Here is an 18,874-nt window from a genome sequence, read left to right on the forward strand (position 1 = left end):
CCCTAAATCAAACATTTTATCAAGCATTTGTTGTTTCTTAAAAGTTTTCTCACAAAACCCATAGCCCAATCAGTACAAACATAGTCTGAAAGTCTTAATAATTCACAAGATTTAACAAGTTGTCAAATTCGTATGATACTCGTACATATTTGTATACGCGTACACTATCCTGCAGCTTTTACTCCTAGTGCTGTCATTGGCTACTGCCTCAATTCCTGTACATATTTATCGCGATATTTGTAAATCGGGGTGGTGTGGCGCAATGGATAAGACACATGCCTTTGGTGTGAGAGACCCGGGTTCGAATCCACTGTGAGACACCAATGTGTCCCTGAGCAAGACACTTAACCCCTAGTTGCTCCAGAGGCGTGCGACCTCTGACATATATAGCAATTGTAAGTCGCTTTGGATAAAAGCGTCAGCTAAATGAATAAATGTAAATCAGTTGCGCCACTTCTTGGAAAGTTGTCGGATGTCACACATCACGTTTGCCCTTTTTTGTCACTTAATATTCAATAATATTACTGATCTCCTGCATTGACACCATCACTGTTTTTGGCTGTATAGATAAATTAACTAAATGGATAACTAATGATTTTGTACAATGGAAATGAAAGCTTTAGCGTAAGTTTTGCCAGGAAGACTAAATTGTTACGTCATTTATTACCTTCTCATCTATCCAATCGTGTCCTAATACTTGTAGTATAAAAGATCGTAACTTACACATGTCTGAGTTAAAAATATATAAATATAAAAACATTTTCCTCATAATTTGATGGTTTAAGCAAACGTGTAGGGTAATTAAACATGACTTTTGTCCACTACTGTGTGTGTGGTGTGGTCAGTGCCACAATAGCGCTGTTCTAGGGCCGGCTCACTGTGGACTGAAGAGCTCGAGTCATCACCGCTGCACTGCTGCATTCTTACAGTCAACAACAATATAATTATTACTTTCATTTCATTTCATTGCTGTAAATGTCTTAAAGGTAGGTTATAAAAAGAATACCTTGATGATTAAACTTTTTTATACTCCATCATCATTTAACTCGAATACATCATATTTTCGTTGAAAAGTGTGTGTCTCCTCCATCTTGTTACTCCTAGCTAGGACAGGAGACCTCTCCAGCTCTCTTACATCATTTACGAGCTGAGACCAAGTCTTGACACTTAGAGAACCGTTATGAATCACGCTTATTCTTAAGTCTAGGAATAACAGTAAAATAATGTCATTCTTAGAATTTTTTCACACTTACGACTAAAGTTTTACTCTGAGCGGCTTTATACATACGGCCCCAGATAACTCTGAACACACGTGGAATATCATGTGGCGGACCCTTAACCAGCTTACAATCTTTCTCTTGCCTGAGATTACGTTATACACTTGTGGTTTCTAACTTTCTCCATTCTTTCTTCCTTTGCTGGACTATCAAGGCCTTTGCAGACCTGATGATGGAGCACACTGAGAGTCTCCTGCCGCTCTACGCTGCTGAAATGGATTTTCTTGAGATCCAGTCTCCTGGGATCTGGGACAGTTTCCCACTCTTTCAACTTATATATGATTTCCTCCACACTGACTGTAAGCTCTTCTTCTATCACTTGGTTAAGAGTTCTGAAAGTAAAAGTGTCATAACTCTGGATAAAATAGCTATTATAATGTAAAAGTTGGTATGTTGCTGTCAAAATTGTCATAACCTGGTATTTCTCCTGTTTTTACAGATCACCCGTGTAATGGAAAGTGTCAGAAACATCTGCAGGACGTGTGGATAAGTGGATATGGGGATCTCGGTCTGATGGAGTCCTCCATCGCTCAGTCCATTCACAGGGGTTTAGAGCCGGAGTCGTGGGATCCTGTAAAGTAAGACACCACTTTCTCAACAGTGTGCGGAGACTGGGAGCCAGGGCCTTTTAGGACTAAACCATCACCAAAAAAATCAATTATCCGAAATACATGAGATAGCAGGTGCAGGCATATCCTCATCCTCTGACGGATATTGTTCTCTGAGAAATCAATGCAGTTAATTGAATGAAACCCTTTAGTATCCAGTTAGATTTTCTCAGGTAAAATCTAAAACCAGTTTGTTTATGCCATTGAAACCATTATAATTTCAATTTTCTAAGTAGAGTGACCTTAACCCTTACATGAGAAAGCTGTCAAAACAAACGTTTAATTTATGTCGCCTTTAAAAGAGTTATGCTGGACCGGTAACACAGATACAGAGCTCGACATTAAGGGTTAGTTCACCACAAAAATGTAGATTGCTGTCATTAATTACTCGCCCTTGTGTCGTTTCAAACCTGTAAGACCTTTGTCATATAGAGAGATTATGGTCCATTTTACTTCATGTGTTTCTTGTGTGTATTTGGCACTGTTTGTTTTTCTTTTCTTATTTGATTTGGTGTTTTTGTTGTGATTTTACTTTATTATTCACGTTATTATTTTGTGACTGTTGACCATGATTTGGAATGTGGGGTAACGCCCCCGTATTTTCCGGGGAGTCCGGATCACAGCTGATTAGCAGATGGACAGCTGTTGGTAATTGCCATGTCAAATCACAGACGGTTCAAAAAGGCGAAGGAACTGAAAACAGTGTGTCTGTGATCCCGGGAACTCTGTTGTGCAGCTCTGTTCTCCACATTTTTATTGTTGGACGGTAGTCGTGATTGTTTTTATTTCCCTGCCCCGACTGTTGCATGGATTATTGTCTGCTCGTGTTGAAGCTGAAGTTCGGTTGACTGACGGTCCTGCTGTGCTGATAATCTGTTGGCTGCTGGTATCTTCGTCTTTCCTCTTCTGCGCCGTGACTGCTGCCGCCTCTGCTGCGCTACAGATCGCTGTTGTTCTCCGCTGTGCTGCCCGGAGCTCTGCTTCGTCTGTCTTGGGCTGGTGGTGTTGTGGAGCACTGTCTAACAATACTGGGAATTTGATTCGTCTGTTCCCAGTTTATTGGTGAGTGACGCCCTGTGTTAAGTTGTGTGCCTTGCCTCGTCTGAAGTTAAGATCTGTCTCACCTAAATTGAAGAGTTCCAGTCTGCCGACTGTAGTCGTACCACTCTCATAACTATCTATTCACGAATTGCAGTGATCTAATTGAGTATTGCACGATTGATAGCTTTCCTAGTGTGGTGTTGTGTTATGCTGTTTATCTACTGTGGAGATACTGGCGGCTCTTTCTTGTCTGTTTGTGTGAGTGTTGTGTTGATGCGCACGAGTGATTGACAGGTGGCCTGCTGTGTAGACGCTGCTACTTGGTGCGAGACGGACTTGCGTTAGAGGAAACGCTTATGGACTGTGGGTGCCTAACTACGGACTTCCAGTGGATTTGTGAATGTGTTTCTTTCCGATGTCCAGCTTTTAAATTTGAGCGAGAGAGTGCGTGAGTGCACGGCGCGCTCTTTTCCCTTTATCATTGTAATCAGAGATTGTAATAAATATATTTTTATATTGAAACTGTTGTCTGGGTAATTCTGTTGTGTTGCTCCCACCAAACTAAAAGAACTTGCAAGTAAAAGATAAGGTTACTTTAATAGAGTCCCAGCTCTTAATTGGGTGGCGTAGTCGGGCTACATTGCTTGTATCACACCTTCATTCATCTCCGGAAGACAAATTAAGATATTTTAGACGAAATCCGTGAGCTTTCTGATCACCCATAGACATCGACGTCATTGCAACTGTCAAGCTCCAGAGAGGGTTTAGACTACAGTGGTTCAGCCTTAATGTTATGAAGCGACGAGAATACTTTTGTGCACAAAAACTAAAAAACGACAGATTCTTCTCTTCCGTGTCAGTCTCCGCCGCTGTTCACATGAGCAACACGACACACGCATGAGCCGGCGCGCTGACACAGAACACGGTGGCGCTGGACTGTGGTTACTATGGGAAAAGCATCAGAGACTGACACGAAAGAGAAGAAATTGTTGAATAAAGTCTTTTTTCTTTTTTCGCACAAAAGTATTCTTGTCGCTTCATAACATTAAAGTTGAACCACTGTATTCACATGGACTATTTTAACGACGTCTTTACTACCTTTCTGGGCCTTGAAAGTGGTAATTGACTTGCTGTGGCTGGTTGAGAACTCTGATTTCATCAAAAATATCTTAACTTGTGTCCCGAAGATGAACAGAGGTCTTATGGGTTTGGAACGAGAGTAATCACTGACAGAGTTGTTGGGTGAATTAACCCTTTAACGCTTGTCTGCTTGAAGGGCAAAGAGAATACCGGACTAATAGCCTGATTACATTTCAGTAAGAAAAAATAACTAAGGAAGCACCAAAATGTGAGAATGATTCTGATTCAGTTACAGTCAGTGTAAACAGCGGCTGATAATAGATAATATCCTGATGGGAACAAGGTTGTCCCAGTTGAGGCTGTTTGAGAGACTCAGAACAAATGAGTGCAGTTTTTATAATCATTATAAATGATTTAGTTCAGAAACATCACACGACCAAGAGTCAATAGATCATAGATCACAGCAACACTCGCCGCGGTTCATCATCGAATGATTCAGCGTTTTGAATGAATCAGTCAAGAAGACCGCCACCTACTGGTGCTTTAAAAGCATCATGGCATTTATTTGTATAATACAATAATAATAAAAAAACATTAATCTCATAACATTAACAGCTACCACAATATCACTTCACTGTTACACTGTTTGTTGTATTTGCGGTAACTTACTGACTGCACGATTAACTGCTCTTTACATTATCTTAACCGTACATGTGTTGCCCTTACCGCAGTATAATACCCTTACTGTAACTTCTTTTTACTGTACTCATTTACTGTAATTTACTGTGATCCTCTTCTAGTGGAGCATGTTTCCTCAGTTTGATGGCGCTGAAGGAGAAGTGGAACAACAGAGATGAAAACGGCCTCATCAAAGTGAACAAGAATGACACATCTGTTGTAAATATAATTCAACTAATGTATTCTTATTATTCTTTTTAGTATTATTATTATGCTCTGCCTATACATTTATTTTTTCCTGTAAATCAAGCAATGTCTTCTAGGATTTCAGGGTTTATAAGTTTGTTTAATATAAAAATAAAAAAAAAGATGACTGTAATCAATATAGTTTTGCAGTGGTTGAACATAAAAATCGACATGAAACTGTAATCGGACCGTATTATCCAGTTAATGTTGCTGGGAAAAATAAACCTCCTGTTATGGTTCACAGTGAAGTGCAATGTATTAATGAAATAAAGAGGCAGATTGAAGGAAACGAGAAAAATATAAAATCTATACTTTATACAAACTTATACAAATCTATACAAACTTTTGTCCGTGTGTAAAAAATAAAGGTTTTGATTCTTGTATGAGTCGGTTAGCTCGTTTCTCTGAGGAAATGTATAATCATCAAATAGAGGTTTACACTTACTTCCAGGACTTTTATGCAATGGGCAATAAGCAGATAAAGCTTCTGAAAGATCCTATTATTGCTCAATTTGAGTGGTTAAAAAAAAAGGTGAACAAACAACACCGTAGATCAAACTTTTCATGTTTCCCCACAGAAAAAAAACAACGCATAAAACATTCAAGAACTTTTAAAAAACACTTTAAAAAACAAATGCTTGAACGTGATTTACTGGAATATAAAGACGTAAGCTTCATTCTAAATTTTGAGATTACATTTCCCAGTACTGAAATGACATCAGCTGAGCACAAGAGCTGTGGAAAACAACAGGCAGATAAACTGGAAATACATGTGAAAAAACGTAACGAGGACATTAGTGAAAAAGTTTATTCACGTTTTCATTCTGTGTGGTGTAAACTAGTTGATGAAGAATATGAAAGGTTTATACATAAGAAGTTCATTGATTACTTTAACAGTTTTGCTGGTAAATTATTTTATGATTATGAAAAAGCCATTTCAAAACATTTTAATCTGGAAAGGGTTTGGGTTAACCATTATCTGGATTTTTTTGTTAAGTCTGTTTCTGTCCTCTCCTCATTTCTTGTGTAAGTGTGTAATTCATTTGTATTTGTGAAGAGATTATCTCTCTGATATAAGACGAGATGTTTCCATCTAAACTGGTGATTCTCCATCTCACTGCTGTTGATTGTCATTCTCTCACAACAAACTCACAACTGCATTTATTTAATAAATCTGTTCTTCCTTTCCTTTGTCTCCTGTTTTCTCTTCCAGCTTGTAGAAGAGTGAATCTCTAACAGAGAACAGAATTATCATCAATTCAAGAGCTTTCAATTAATAACATAATTATATGTTAGTAATGTTGTAGTAAAGACCACATAAACTTAATTATATGTTGTAATATAAAAATCAAGATCTCATACGAGTACTTTTCTGCAATCATACCCTGAATGTTGTGGGCATGTGTAGTAAATGTGGGTTTACGACTGACACAACTGAATGTTTAGGCATGACATTTCTGACACAAGCCCTTGTTGCACAACAGTAACAAAATACATCAAATTGGAAATAAGTTTTACATCCAATCACATCAATGTTAATAAATAATTCAGATGACACAGAATGAGAATGTAGTGATGTGATATCCCCACAGTCGTGGTCTGGACTGGACTCGAGTCCTCTTAGTCCGAGATCTTCAGAAACTTGTGTATATGGCCATACGGTGTAGAATAACTCAGACACAGACACCAATCTGAAGGATTAAACAGTTTTAATGTCTGATGAAATCAGCATCACTCTCTCACTTCAGCAGGAGAACAGAGAAATACACCAAACTACAGAATAACGGAACTGATTTACAGATTATAGCAGGATAATGTCACGATCACTACCATCATCACCATCTGCACTACACTTTCCAGAATCCCTCTTGTTTCCCTCCTGCGCACTATCAGCCCTCATCTAATTACATCAGCACCTGTTCACTATAAAACAGCACTTCCCTTCACTCAGGGTCTGGTCTAGTCAATACTCTCAACACTTTCCTGAAGTATCCTGTCATCCGGCTCTGTTCCCGTTCACCATCTGCTAGTGATGGTGAGATGAAGCTTTGTGAAGCACTGGGGCTTTCCCCCTCGACTGTATGTAAAATGGTTCATTATTCGAAGCTTTTCAACACGCTGCACACTAACGACATCTTGTGGTCAAAAGGTGGAAAAGCTGCATTTCTGTCCCAGAAGACCAATACATTTTTTTAATTGTTTCATTTAATAAATCAGTTTCTGCTCTGTAAACCACAAAGCAATACAATTAATCCTCATAATTCATGTGTTAGTGCTGATGTAGTTCTTATACAATGTATGAACAAACAACTGTATGAATAAATTTATGAAAAAAGTTATAATAATAAATGGGACTAATTCACTTGTACAGAAACAGTTCTTATGAATCTGCTTTGATCTACAAACGCAGCCTTACTCACATAAACTTCAGCCTCAGTCCTAATCCTACGAGTTTATAGGCAACGCTCATGGGCATATAGCTTGACTACGTCAGACTTCGTACTTTCGCTCAATTTCATTTCGCTTCTGTACTCAGTCTGAGATAGCGACCTTTCTCCCCGTTTTCCTCCGGCCTGAAAACAGCCGGCCAATCAACAAACAGAGGGCGGGCTGAGAGCCGTGACGTAGACGCTGATTGTACCGTGGATGCGTAGATTTACTTCACATAATCTGCAAAAGTCGTTCACAGCCATGTTCACTCCGGTATTTCACTCGATGGTTTTGTTTTCGCATCATACATGTGTTCACAGTGGAAGTTAGATGCGGCTGAGCCAGCGCATAACACGTGCCATAACCAAACATTATGTGATTGGCTTACGGGTAACCAATGATTTTAAACTTCAGACAAGCGCCTGCGCCAGACAAACATTGTTTTGGAATGGTGAAGTGCTTGTGAACTGGGGAACTGACATTTTATTTTGTGGGTAATTTAATAAATTAGAGTTTTTTATTAAGGAACAGGAGAGCTAAGTCTATTTTCTTTTTTTCTTTTCTACTACCGATGGGAATGACACTGGAAACCGGCTCAAGGGGTTCGCGCTATTATTGAATCTGAATACGAAGCAGTCACGTGACTGTGTGTGGAAACCAAGCTTCGGACGTCACAGATCACGTGGTTATGGCGAAGTGAGTCAAGCTCCGATACACTGCTTCAGTGTGAGATGTTTGTTTTTTTGATACAAGCTTCGAAGCCTCGGTGCCGAACATCACATCCCTACCTTCTGCCATCATCGCTGACTCTCTTCCTCAGGGCCGTGCACAGACATTTTAAGGGGCAGTGGCCTAAACCAAAAAGGTAAAAGAACAGCATTTATCTGAAATCTAAAGCTTTTGTAACATTAAACACTACCGTTCAAGAATTTTAATTTTATTTTGGGGGAAATAAATAAAATAAATCAATACTTTTATTCATCAAGGATGAGTTAAACTGATCAAAAGTTACAGTAAAGACATTTATAATGTTAGAAAATATTCTATTTTAAATAAATGCTAAATAAAAACTTTCTATTCATCAAAGAATTGTGAAAAAAAATTGTACACAACTGTTTCAACATTGATAATAATAATGAATATTTTTTGAGCATCAGATCATCATATTAGAGTGACACTGAAGGATCATGTGACACTGAAGACTGGAGTAATGATGCTGAACATTCAGCTTTGGTCACATGAATAAATTACAATTTAAAATATATTAAAATAGAAAACAGTCATTTTAAATTGTCATAATATTTCACAATATTACTGTTTGTTTTTTATCAAATAAAAGCAGCCTTGGTGAGCAGAAGATACGTCTTTTAAAAACATTAAAAACTCTTACTGACCCCAAACTTTTGAACGGTAGTGTATATTTTGCTTTAAGGGCCTGTTTCTATTTTTTCACGCTGTTTTTCTGCACATTCCTTGCGTTTCTTCTCCATCTCGCTGACCTGACAGATACACACTGAGGGCCCTATCTTGCACCCAGCGCAAGTGACTTTGGACACCGACGCATGTATCATTCCTATTTTGCACCCGCGCAAAGCGGACTTTTCCCTCCACAGAAGCACGTCGGTAAGTTAGGAAATACACTTGCGCTCCCGGGGGCGGTTCAGCGCAAAGAGGAGGCGTGTTCCGGCGCAAACGTTCCTTCATGCTATTTTGCAGGTTTAGAAAACAATTGCGCCACTAACCAGGAAAAAATAGTTTAAAGTCAGTGGCGCGTTGCGCATGTTATTCATATGCTATTTTAAGGGCGCATGCTTGGCCATAATCAATGTAGCGTGTGCACAACGCGCATACACTTTGATTCTCTCATCTACACAGAAGCAGCAGTTTTCATTTTTGCAAATCATACATTATTACGATAGATAGATAGATAGATAGATAGATAGATAGATAGATAGATAGATAGATCGCCTCGGTTACGACTGTAACCTCGGTTCCCTGAAGAGGGAACGAGCGTTGCGTCGAAAACTGACGCTATGGGAACGCTTTGCGTGATGACGTCTTGAAGCACATGTAAAATCAGTCCAATGGTGTGGCGGAACGTCAGAGGCGGGTGACGTCACGTACCAGGAAGCTATAAAAGCCGGCCCGAAACAGAAAACGAAAGCTTCGTAAAGTCTGAAGTCGCGCTGACAGGCATGAAGGAGATATGGCAAGGCGACGCAACGCTCGTTCCCTCTTCAGGGAACCGAGGTTACAGTCGTAACCGAGGCGTTCCCTTTCAAGGGAACTCCCGTTGCGTCGAAAGCTGACGCTATGGGAACGTCTATACCAACGCCTCCATAGCTACAAATGTCTGTCCTGTGTGTAATCATGTGAGCAGCACTAAGAAGACAAAACATGAGACCCTGGAGTAGAGTCTAAATCCAGAGAGTAGAACCTGACGAAGGTGTGCGGTGAGGACCAGCCTGCCGCATCACAGACGTCCTGTAACGATACTCCTGATATAAGGGCCTTAGAGGCCGCCATACTCCTAGTAGAGAGCGACCGGACAGCCAAAGGAGAAGGCTGTCCAGCCGCCTCATAAGCCAGTGAGATAGTCTCAACCACCCACTTGCTCATCCTTTGCTTAGACACTGGACCTCCCTTGTTAGGGGAGCAAAAGTCACTTTTACGCCACAGGGCAGCACTGTGGACATACGCGTCTAACGCCCGAACAGGGCAAAGCAAATTATTCGCCTCCTGGTCCGATTTCGAAAGGGAGGAGGACCTCCAAGTGCCACGAAGGAAACGAGATACCAAGGGGTCTTTCCCCACAGACATTCCACCCAAAGGACTGTGGTAAGCACCTATGGCCGCCACATAGACCTTTAAAGTGGACGGGGTCAGACCTGCAGTGAACCGTTCCTGCAGGAACTCCAGCACTGTACCAATTGGGCAGTGGACTGGGTCCAACCGACGGTCACTACACCAAGAAGTGAATACTCTCCACTTCAGGGCATAAAGTTTCCTCGTGGAGGGAGCTCTGGACTGTAGAATGGTCTCAACAACCTCGGTTGAGAGACCTGACTCTATGAGCTGGGCCCCCTCAGAGGCCAAGCCCACAGGTTCCACAGTTCTGGCCGAGGGTGAAATATCGAGCCCTCTGCCTGGGACAGAAGGTCCCTCCTGACGGGTAGCTCCAGAGGATGCCCGTCGAGGAGGGACACAAGATCGGGAAACCATACTCTGCCCGGCCAGCGCGGGGCTATAAAAAGCAGGCAAACCCGGTCCCTGCGAACTCTTTCCAGAACTCCCGGGAGCAGAGCAACTGGGGGAAAGGCGTACAGACGTAGCCTCGGCCACGTCTGTACCATAGCATCCAGTCCCAGAGGAGCTGGATGCGTGAAGGAGAACCAAAGTGGACAGTGAGACATCTCTCGAGACGCAAACATATCCACTTATAATTTCCATATCAGCTCCACCACCTTGGGGGTGGAGCCACCATTCCCCGGGCCTCGGCCCCTGTCTCGACAGAGTGTCTGCTCCTATATTCTGGACCCCGGGGATGTAGGCTGCCTTGAGTGACAGCAACTTCCCCTGGGACCACAAGAGGATATGGCATGCCAGCGCAAACCCCCTTGATATAGGCGACTACCGACGTGTTGTCCGTATGTACTACACATGGTGTCCCCTGAGACCTGTGATAAAGCTCCTCAGAGCCCGGAAGACAGCTAACATCTCTAGGCTATAGAATGCCAGGAACGATGATGGTCTTCCCACAGACCTTGAGATGAGCGACCCTCAGGATCGCTCCCCAACCCGTGAGGGAAGCATCCGTCGTTAGCAGTTTGCGACGACAAGGAGCTCCCAGCACTGGGCCCTGGGACAGGAACCAAGGTTTCTTCCACATAACCAAGGCACGTAGGCATCACCGCGTGACCTTGATTGTGCGAAATGGGTTGCCCCTCGGGGAAAAACCCTCTGGTCCTGAGCCACCACTGCAGGGGCCTCATGTGCAGCAGTCCAAAAGGTATCCCGTTGGAAGCTGCTGCCATGAGACCCAACAGTCTCTGGAACTGTTTGACAGTGAGTAGCTGGCCTAGCTTTACACTTCTCACAGCTGCCAGGATGGAATCGAAGCGTGGCGATGACAGGCGCGCCTGCATCGACACTGAATCCCAAACCACGCCTAAAAAAGTGGTCCTCTAAAATGGAGAAAGCACACTCTTCTTGGCGTTCAGCCGTAACCCCAACTCTTTCATATGGGCGAGAACAACGTCTCGATGTTGAACCGCCATCTAATGCGACTGAGCTAAAATCAACCAATCGTCGATGTAGTTCGTGATGCGAATACCCCGGAGGCGCAGAGGCGCCAGAGCTGCATCCACGCATTTGGTGAAAGTGCGGGGTGATAAAGCCAGGCCGAATGGAAGAACTCGATATTGGTATGCTTTGCCCCCGAAAGCAAACCTCAGGAACTTCCAATGACACGGACGGATGGAAATATGCGTCCTTGAGGTCTATCGTGACAAACCAGTCCTCGGACCTGATCTGTGGCACGATTTGTCTCAAGGTTAACATTTTGAACTTGAGCTGCATGTACTCGTACAGAACTCGAATATCTAATATGGGACGCAATCCCCCGTCCTTTTTTGGAACTATGAAGTACCGGTTGTAAAACCCGGTTTCCCTGTTGGAGGGGGGTACATATTCTATGGCCCCTTTCTCTAACAGAGTGTTTACTTCCTGTTCCATAACCAGAACCTGCTCGGGGCCCACCACTGTGGGCAGGACCCCCATAAACCGCGGTGGGCGTTAATAGAATTGTATCTAATACCCTTTTTCCACGGTCTGCAGGACCCAACGAGAAACATTTGACAGTAGCTTCCACGCTGTCAAAGATTCTACTAGAGGTACCAGTCTCTCGAGACTGGTTTCTGGATTTTGTTGCTGTTGAGTAGTCGGTTCGTCGCCCTGTAACGGCGCACCGGCAGGGAACGACCAAACAGACTGCTCCAGCACCCTCCTCAGAGGGGGCGGGCATCCCGAGGCCACTACGTTTACGGGTGGACCTTGAGATATGTGCTCGCCGGAGACCGCTGCGCTCTGTAACACCAGAGGTGGCAGGGTTGGCAGAACGGTCCCCTGAGGGCACCGAAGAGAGACGGGCACCGTGAAAAGAGGTGTTAACCGCTCTGCTTCGGGGGGACTACCCTCATTTGTCCTGAGCCCTCAGACATCAGGACTTTTTCCCAGCAGCCTTCTTGGCGGTAATAACGGTCCGCAGATCCGTTTTACCCCTCGAAGACTGCTGGGTTTGAGAGCGCCCTCCGTGTCCCCGAGATGTTTGTGGGGGAGCACGAGAGGACACACTCTGTTTTTGAGTGGCACGATGTTCAGCGCTCTTTTTAGAGGAGTGAGGCTGCTCCCGCTCAGCAGCCTCAATGAAAGAACGGCGGGGGAGAAGTTTTTGTAATGCAGCTGCCTGTTTAGCAGCTTCCTGAGATTTAGCTACCGCACTGTTTACTGCATCACCAAATAAACCAACAGTGGAAACCGGAGCATCTAAGAGAACGTGCTTTTCTTTCTCTTTTATATCGCTCAAATTGAGCCACAGATGCCTCTCAGTGGCCACCAGGGCTGCCATAGACCGCCCGATTGATTTAGCGGTCTCCTTGGTGGTCCTGAGAGACAGATCTGTGGCTCTGCGTAGTTCAGCCACTGTGTCAGGACCAATTCCCCCGCCCTCCTCTAAATCCCCCAATAATTCTGCCTGATAGGCTTGCATAATAGACATCGTATGCAGACACGCTGCAGCTTGACCAGCGGCTGCATACGATTTATGAACCAGAGATGATGTGAATTTTACTGGCTTAGAGGGAAGTGAAGGAGCTTTCAGGGAAGATGCCGTTGCTGGAGAGAGATAGCTCGCAAGCGTCTCCTCCACCTTCGGCATCTCCCCATAACCATATTCTTTATATTTGTGAATGGAAGAATAGTGGGATGTTTGTGGTGCATACACTCTGTATGAAACCGGTTTTCCCCACGATTTCGACACCTCGGTGTGGAGATCGGGGAAAAACGGAAGGCTTCTTCGCTGAGGCTGTGTACGAGATGGCAGGAAGCGTTCGTCGAGCTTACTTTTCGAACGAACGTCCTGCCTATCCTCTGGCCACTCAATAGATAGTCTGTCAACTGCTCTAGTAATAACATCGAGCAGTTCCTCAAACGCATGAGACTGAGGTGGCGAATCCTCAGACTCAGCTTCAATACTCACAACATCCAACTCCTCAGAGCTGGACAGTTGCAGTATTGGTGCCTCTATCGGGGGGGAAGAAACCGCAATGCGTGCTTCCACACCCTGATGAGAGGCACTGGATCTGTCAGATTGATGCTGAGATAAGGCAGAGCCCGTCTCAACATCCACTGACAGATCCATTTGCGAACCCCAGGTCTGAGATCGCCGCCGAGCCTCAGCCGCGGCGGGACCCGAGCCCTGGGGAACGCGATCGGGATTGAACCGAGCCAAGCGGGATCGGAGCGTGCGCAATGGAAGCGCGTCCCAATGCACACAGTCACCACCCTCGAGTGCTGACTGGGCATGCTCCTCACCCAAACAAACAACACAAAGAGTGTGAGTATCACCTCCCGTTAAATAACGCGGGCAGGGATGGACACACACTCTAAACTGCTGCTTGCTCGCCATACTGAATATATATATATAATATAGACAGACAACACCAAATAACAAGGACAGATTCAACACAGAGCGCAACTGAAGACTCAGAAAGCTTTCGTTTTCTGTTTCGGGCCGGCTTTTATAGCTTCCTGGTACGTGACGTCACCCGCCTCTGGCGTTCCGCCACACCATTGGACTGATTTTACATGTGCTTCAAGACGTCATCACGCAAAGCGTTCCCATAGCGTCAGTTTTCGACGCAACGGGAGTTCCCTTGAAAGGGAAAGATAGATAGATAGATAGATAGATACATAGATAGATAGATAGATAGATAGACAATTTATTATAAAAGCATACATCTAGCTTACACATTTACCCAAATTATCATACGCCTGTTTAACCGAAGTTAATTTGGGTGGGTTTCTCCATTTCAATGTAACTTCTCTCTTTTACGGCCGTGACGAGAGCGTTGCTCTCCTTGGCTGTGAACAGCTCCTGGCGCGCGCCTGGCAAATCCGCCGTTACAATAGCAATCCGCTATGGAAAAAGCGCGTCTTCTCTTAAAGGGAATGTGAGATGACGCTCTGATTGGTTTATTTCATGTTACGCCCAAACCACACCTATGAGTAATGAAGCTACTTCAGACCAACCCATTTTAGATTTGCGCCGGGCGCAAGAGGCATTTATCCCGCCGGGAAAATAGCAACAGCGCCGAGACCCGCCCACAAAGATACTTGCGCTTTGCGCTTGACACTTGCGTTTCAGATCGTTAAAATAGGGCCCTGACACTGCTGCACGCTCGCTCACTCGTTTAAAGTTGTGATTGGCCCAGCCCAGTGTCAATCAAGAAAAGAACCAATGGGCCGCTGATCTACGTGTTTCATGGGCTGGTCTGTCAGAAAAAAAAAAAAAAAAACTTAACGCTGACTTTTCCTGACCAATGCATTACACCAGCACAAACCCAGCACCGCCAATTAAGCAAAACAAAACAAAACGAATGGGCCGCCGATGTACACATTTTATGGGCCGTTAAAAAGAAAAAGAAAAAATAAAAATAATAAAAATAATGTATGAGTATGAGATGTATCGGCCCAAAAAGCACGTCGGCCCACCGGGAAAGTGCGCGGTATGCCCAATGGCCAGTCCAGCCCTGGTTGTGCAAGTTGTTAGCACTAGTAGAAAGAGCCAGAAGCCAGAAGACCAAAAGCAAAACATTACCGACATAAATACAAAAAAAACAAAAACAAATGACTAATTTCGCAGATTCAACCACTGTCTTGCATAGCCCTACCTGTTAATGCGACAGCTTTCGTGAATGCTGCGGAGCGAGCGGGAAAACCTGGAGCGGATTAGCGGAATCAGCGGAATACTTTGAGCGGAGCGGTGGGGGTGGGGAAGAGGGAAACCTCAGTCGATGAGGGCAGAGGGGCAGTGGCTCTAGCCACCAGGCCACCCCCCTGTGCACGGCCCTGCTCTTCCTCATCACTCTCCATCCCCACCCGATCTCCATCTGGAAAGGACAGTGCTGTCATAAATCAGTCTAATCCTCGTTTCATCATAAAGTTACAGCTGCTGGTATCCGTGCCTCTGTTCAATAAAGCGTTGTTATATTTCAGCTGGCCTGTCTGTCTCTCCACTGCCCTGACAGAAGAGCACACGCAGAGCCCCACGGAGACTACAACAGCTGCTGATACTCACAGAGACGGAGTAACCCATCATCTACTGACCGGTTTCCAGGATGGCCGTCCGATCGAGGGATACGTGAAAGATTTCCTCCAGCTTTCACACTTGGTCAACTGGACAGATGATGTCCTTATTCGAGTGTTCGGGCTTGGACTGGACTATCCCCTGTACCAACCAGCTTCAGCAGTAAAACCACAATCACTCATCCAATATCTGGATCGTGTGCTGTCGGTGAGTGGATCAGCCTTCACCGTGGGCAACATGACATCATGACTTTGCGTAAACATACACGCCACTTTCAAGTCAAGTGAATCTCATGAATGAGTCTCTGCTAAACGGATATAAAGACAATAATTCTGCTTTCTGCAAATGTATGTAAATATGCGTGTTGATTTGTGTGATGATGCTGACGTGGAGCTGTGAAGTGTTTCCAGATCCAGGAAAACTGGATTCCTCATGACTCGAGCTCTGCCTGTACTTCAGATCCGCCAGCAGAGGGCAGTGATGATCTCACATGCAGCGCTGAGGAGTCTGGGAAATAAACCAGTGACTCCTACACTCATTATTACTGACCACTGCTCTCACCTGTCATGAGGTGTTGTTTCCATGACGACCAAAGCATCGTCATTATAACCATCACAGGCTATAATTAACTGATAATCTTACATCAAACATAGTAACTAAGTGTTGTTTCACAGTGATATAAAACCATGTTTTGCTGTGAGAGTATATAGGCCTCAAATGTTTTGTGATGTCTTTTTTAGGAAAACTGGTTCTCAGATGAGTTTTTTCCTGCGTAAAGCGGCATAACTTTCTTCCACGGATCATCTCTGGCAGTAAATGCCCATCACAGGAGTGTTAATGTGTGTGTTTCTCAGATGAGTTTCTGTTTGCTATAAAGTGACGCCCTGATTCTCCTAAACATATTTAACTGATGATGATGATGATGATGATGACGATGATGATGATGATGTACAGAATGTGATGAGAATCAGGTTTGGTCGGATAAGAGGAAAACACAAACTCTTCTATGCGGACAATAGATGACGGTGTCTTCTTCTTCAGTGTTGAGTCGGTTCAGATCTGTGAGCTCAGTCATGTGTTCCTCAGTAAATCATCTCTGCATGGACGTCTCTCTGCTCAGGGTCAGTCACGCTGGAACACAAAACATCCTCCAAACACCTTTACTACATATTAGCACCTCACTGATATAACCTGAAGTACACATATTAGTACTGTAATGTGTTACTAAGCTGTTGTTACATAAAACTACAATATCTTTCTGAGATTGTATGATGTAATAATATTTAATCTTACTATAATGACTAGAATAACCAGCCCTATGTATTACAGTCCTGTACCTCGACAAGTTATAGAGAGACAGACACAGGTCTAGGGTCTGCAATAAACCTGCAGTGAATCTCTGCGATGGGTTTCTTGAGTTTTTCAGCTCTAAGATCGATAAGGTGTGATGTTGTATGAATAGCACTTCTGTTTTAGTTGGTTCTGTTCCCTGTACTTCTCATTTTTCTGGCACACCTTTCACAAATTTCTCCACACTTGATTTGCTGTCTCTGAGCAAAGAAGTTTCACAAATGAAGGCTGCCACCTCCATAGTTGATCCTGTAGCTACTAGTTTGCTTAAAGCGTGCTTTCCCTCGGTTAGCTTAGTTGTTTTGAGTATTCGTAACGACTCACTGTGCTCTGGTCAGCTACCAGCTGCTTTTAAAATGGCTGCCGTTACTCCTGTACCAAAAAAGACAAATGTCGATTTGGACAATTTCAATAATTACAATTTCAATATTCTCGAGCGAACTGTGGCTGCCCAACTATATACTCGTCAATCTGGATTTTGCAATTATCCTCTTGGTCAGCTCCTTAGATCTCTGGGACTGAAATTTCACTTGTATGCAGATGACACCCAGATCTACATTCACTCGAAACCTGGTGATCAAACTACAGCGGCTGTTGTTTTCCTGGAACATTGCATTTCTGAGATAAAGATTTGGATGAATAAAAATTTTCTTTGCCTTAATAGTGATAAAACAGAGATTATGATCATTGGTTCTACTCACAAGTGAAGCCGGATCTTTAAAGTTTAATGTTGATGGCTCTGATGTGGAATTAAGAAACCTGGGGGTGATCTTTGATGATCACTTAACATTTGACCCTCATGTCCAGAACACTGTTAAAACGTCATTTTTTCACCTCAGAAATATTGCTAGATTGCGTCCCATGTTATCATTTACTGTGGCAGAAAAATGTATCAATACATTTGTTTTCTCGCGTATTGATTATTGCAATGCTTTACTAGCAGGAGTTTATACTCCCAAGTGTGATCTCCGTTCCTCCGACTCTTGCCTTCTGACGGTTCCCTCTACTTGTCTATGGGTGACCGGGCTTTCTCTTCCCTTGCTCCAAGTCTCTGGAATTCTATTCCAGATGAGATTAGACATGCTGAATCTTTTAGTGCTTTTAAATCTTTGCTTAAAACTCTTTTTTTTTAGACTTGCTTTTAAGTGATTTAGCAATGTATTGGTTGACTGTATATTTGTATTTTGTATGTTAGTTGTATGTTTAGTTTTATTGTTTTGATGTTTTATTTTGCTTGTTATCTTATTCTTCTCTGTGTAAAGCGCTTTGAGAAGTAACATTTAAAAGCGCTATATAAAATAAAGTTATTATTATAGGGAGTTTTAAAACAGCTCAGACGGAGAGCAGGAAAAGGATGAGTTATATTCATCCATTATACATACAGAAAGTGGAAATAGTGAAACAAAGTCAGGGATAAAAAATAAAAAAGACTATGAAATAAAAAAAGGAGAAAAATTGCAGTTGAAAAGAATAGAATTTAAAAGATTCTAGAGGTTAAAGGAATTACATAGGAATCCTAGCAGTGAATAGAGCGCTGATAAGAAACGGGATAAGGAGATAGTTCCTGACAGAGACTAGACTTATGGGCAGTGAAGACAGACGATCGCTCCTGCTTCATAAACAGCTCAAGAAAAGAGGAATGTTTAAGGTCAGGAAAACAAAATAATATGAAACAATCATATTTTAAGTATGAATTTAAGAGAAGAATAGTGAGAGACATGTAAAAATAATAATAAAACTATTTAACACTAGAAATAAAGAGACTAAAGAGAATGCTGGAAACAATAAAAAGGTCAGCA

General features: G+C 43.2%; 3 protein-coding genes across 6 annotated transcripts in view; 2 read left to right on the plus strand and 1 right to left on the minus strand.

The window, feature by feature from the left end:
• Nucleotides 1–18,874, plus strand: part of LOC309511386 (uncharacterized protein) — a 256,220-nt gene that overhangs the window by 68,952 nt on the left and 168,394 nt on the right. The gene's annotated exons all lie outside the window — the stretch shown is intronic.
• On the plus strand, nucleotides 493–5,208 carry LOC309511665 (calcium-dependent secretion activator 1-like). The gene is made up of 3 exons (XM_082186892.1): nucleotides 493–1,576; nucleotides 1,717–1,855; nucleotides 4,807–5,208. The coding sequence occupies exons 1-3, from the start codon at nucleotides 1,447–1,449 to the stop codon at nucleotides 4,943–4,945; spliced, it is 408 nt and encodes a 135-aa protein (XP_082043018.1). The 5' UTR covers nucleotides 493–1,446; the 3' UTR covers nucleotides 4,946–5,208.
• Nucleotides 9,353–18,874, minus strand: part of LOC309511360 (uncharacterized protein) — a 211,325-nt gene continuing 201,803 nt past the window's right edge. Inside the window, exon 2 of the mRNA XM_082186554.1 lies at nucleotides 9,353–10,399. Within this exon, the coding sequence (XP_082042680.1) occupies nucleotides 9,743–10,399 (657 nt within the window). The 3' untranslated portion in view covers nucleotides 9,353–9,742. The remainder of the gene's footprint in view (nucleotides 10,400–18,874) is intronic.

This window comes from Leuciscus leuciscus, assembly GCF_965113295.1.
Source record: "Leuciscus leuciscus genome assembly, chromosome: 12".
In the NCBI taxonomy this organism is placed as follows: Eukaryota; Metazoa; Chordata; class Actinopteri; order Cypriniformes; family Leuciscidae; genus Leuciscus; species Leuciscus leuciscus.

Coding starts and splice junctions, on each gene's coding strand:
- LOC309511665 (XM_082186892.1), top strand. CDS start 1,447: ATGATGGAGCACACTGAGAGTCTCCTGCCGCTCTACGCTGCTGAAATG. Junction 1,577..1,716: donor TGATTTCCTCCACACTGACT/GTAAGCTCTTCT, acceptor CTGTTTTTACAG/ATCACCCGTGTAATGGAAAG. Junction 1,856..4,806: donor GAGTCGTGGGATCCTGTAAA/GTAAGACACCAC, acceptor ATCCTCTTCTAG/TGGAGCATGTTTCCTCAGTT.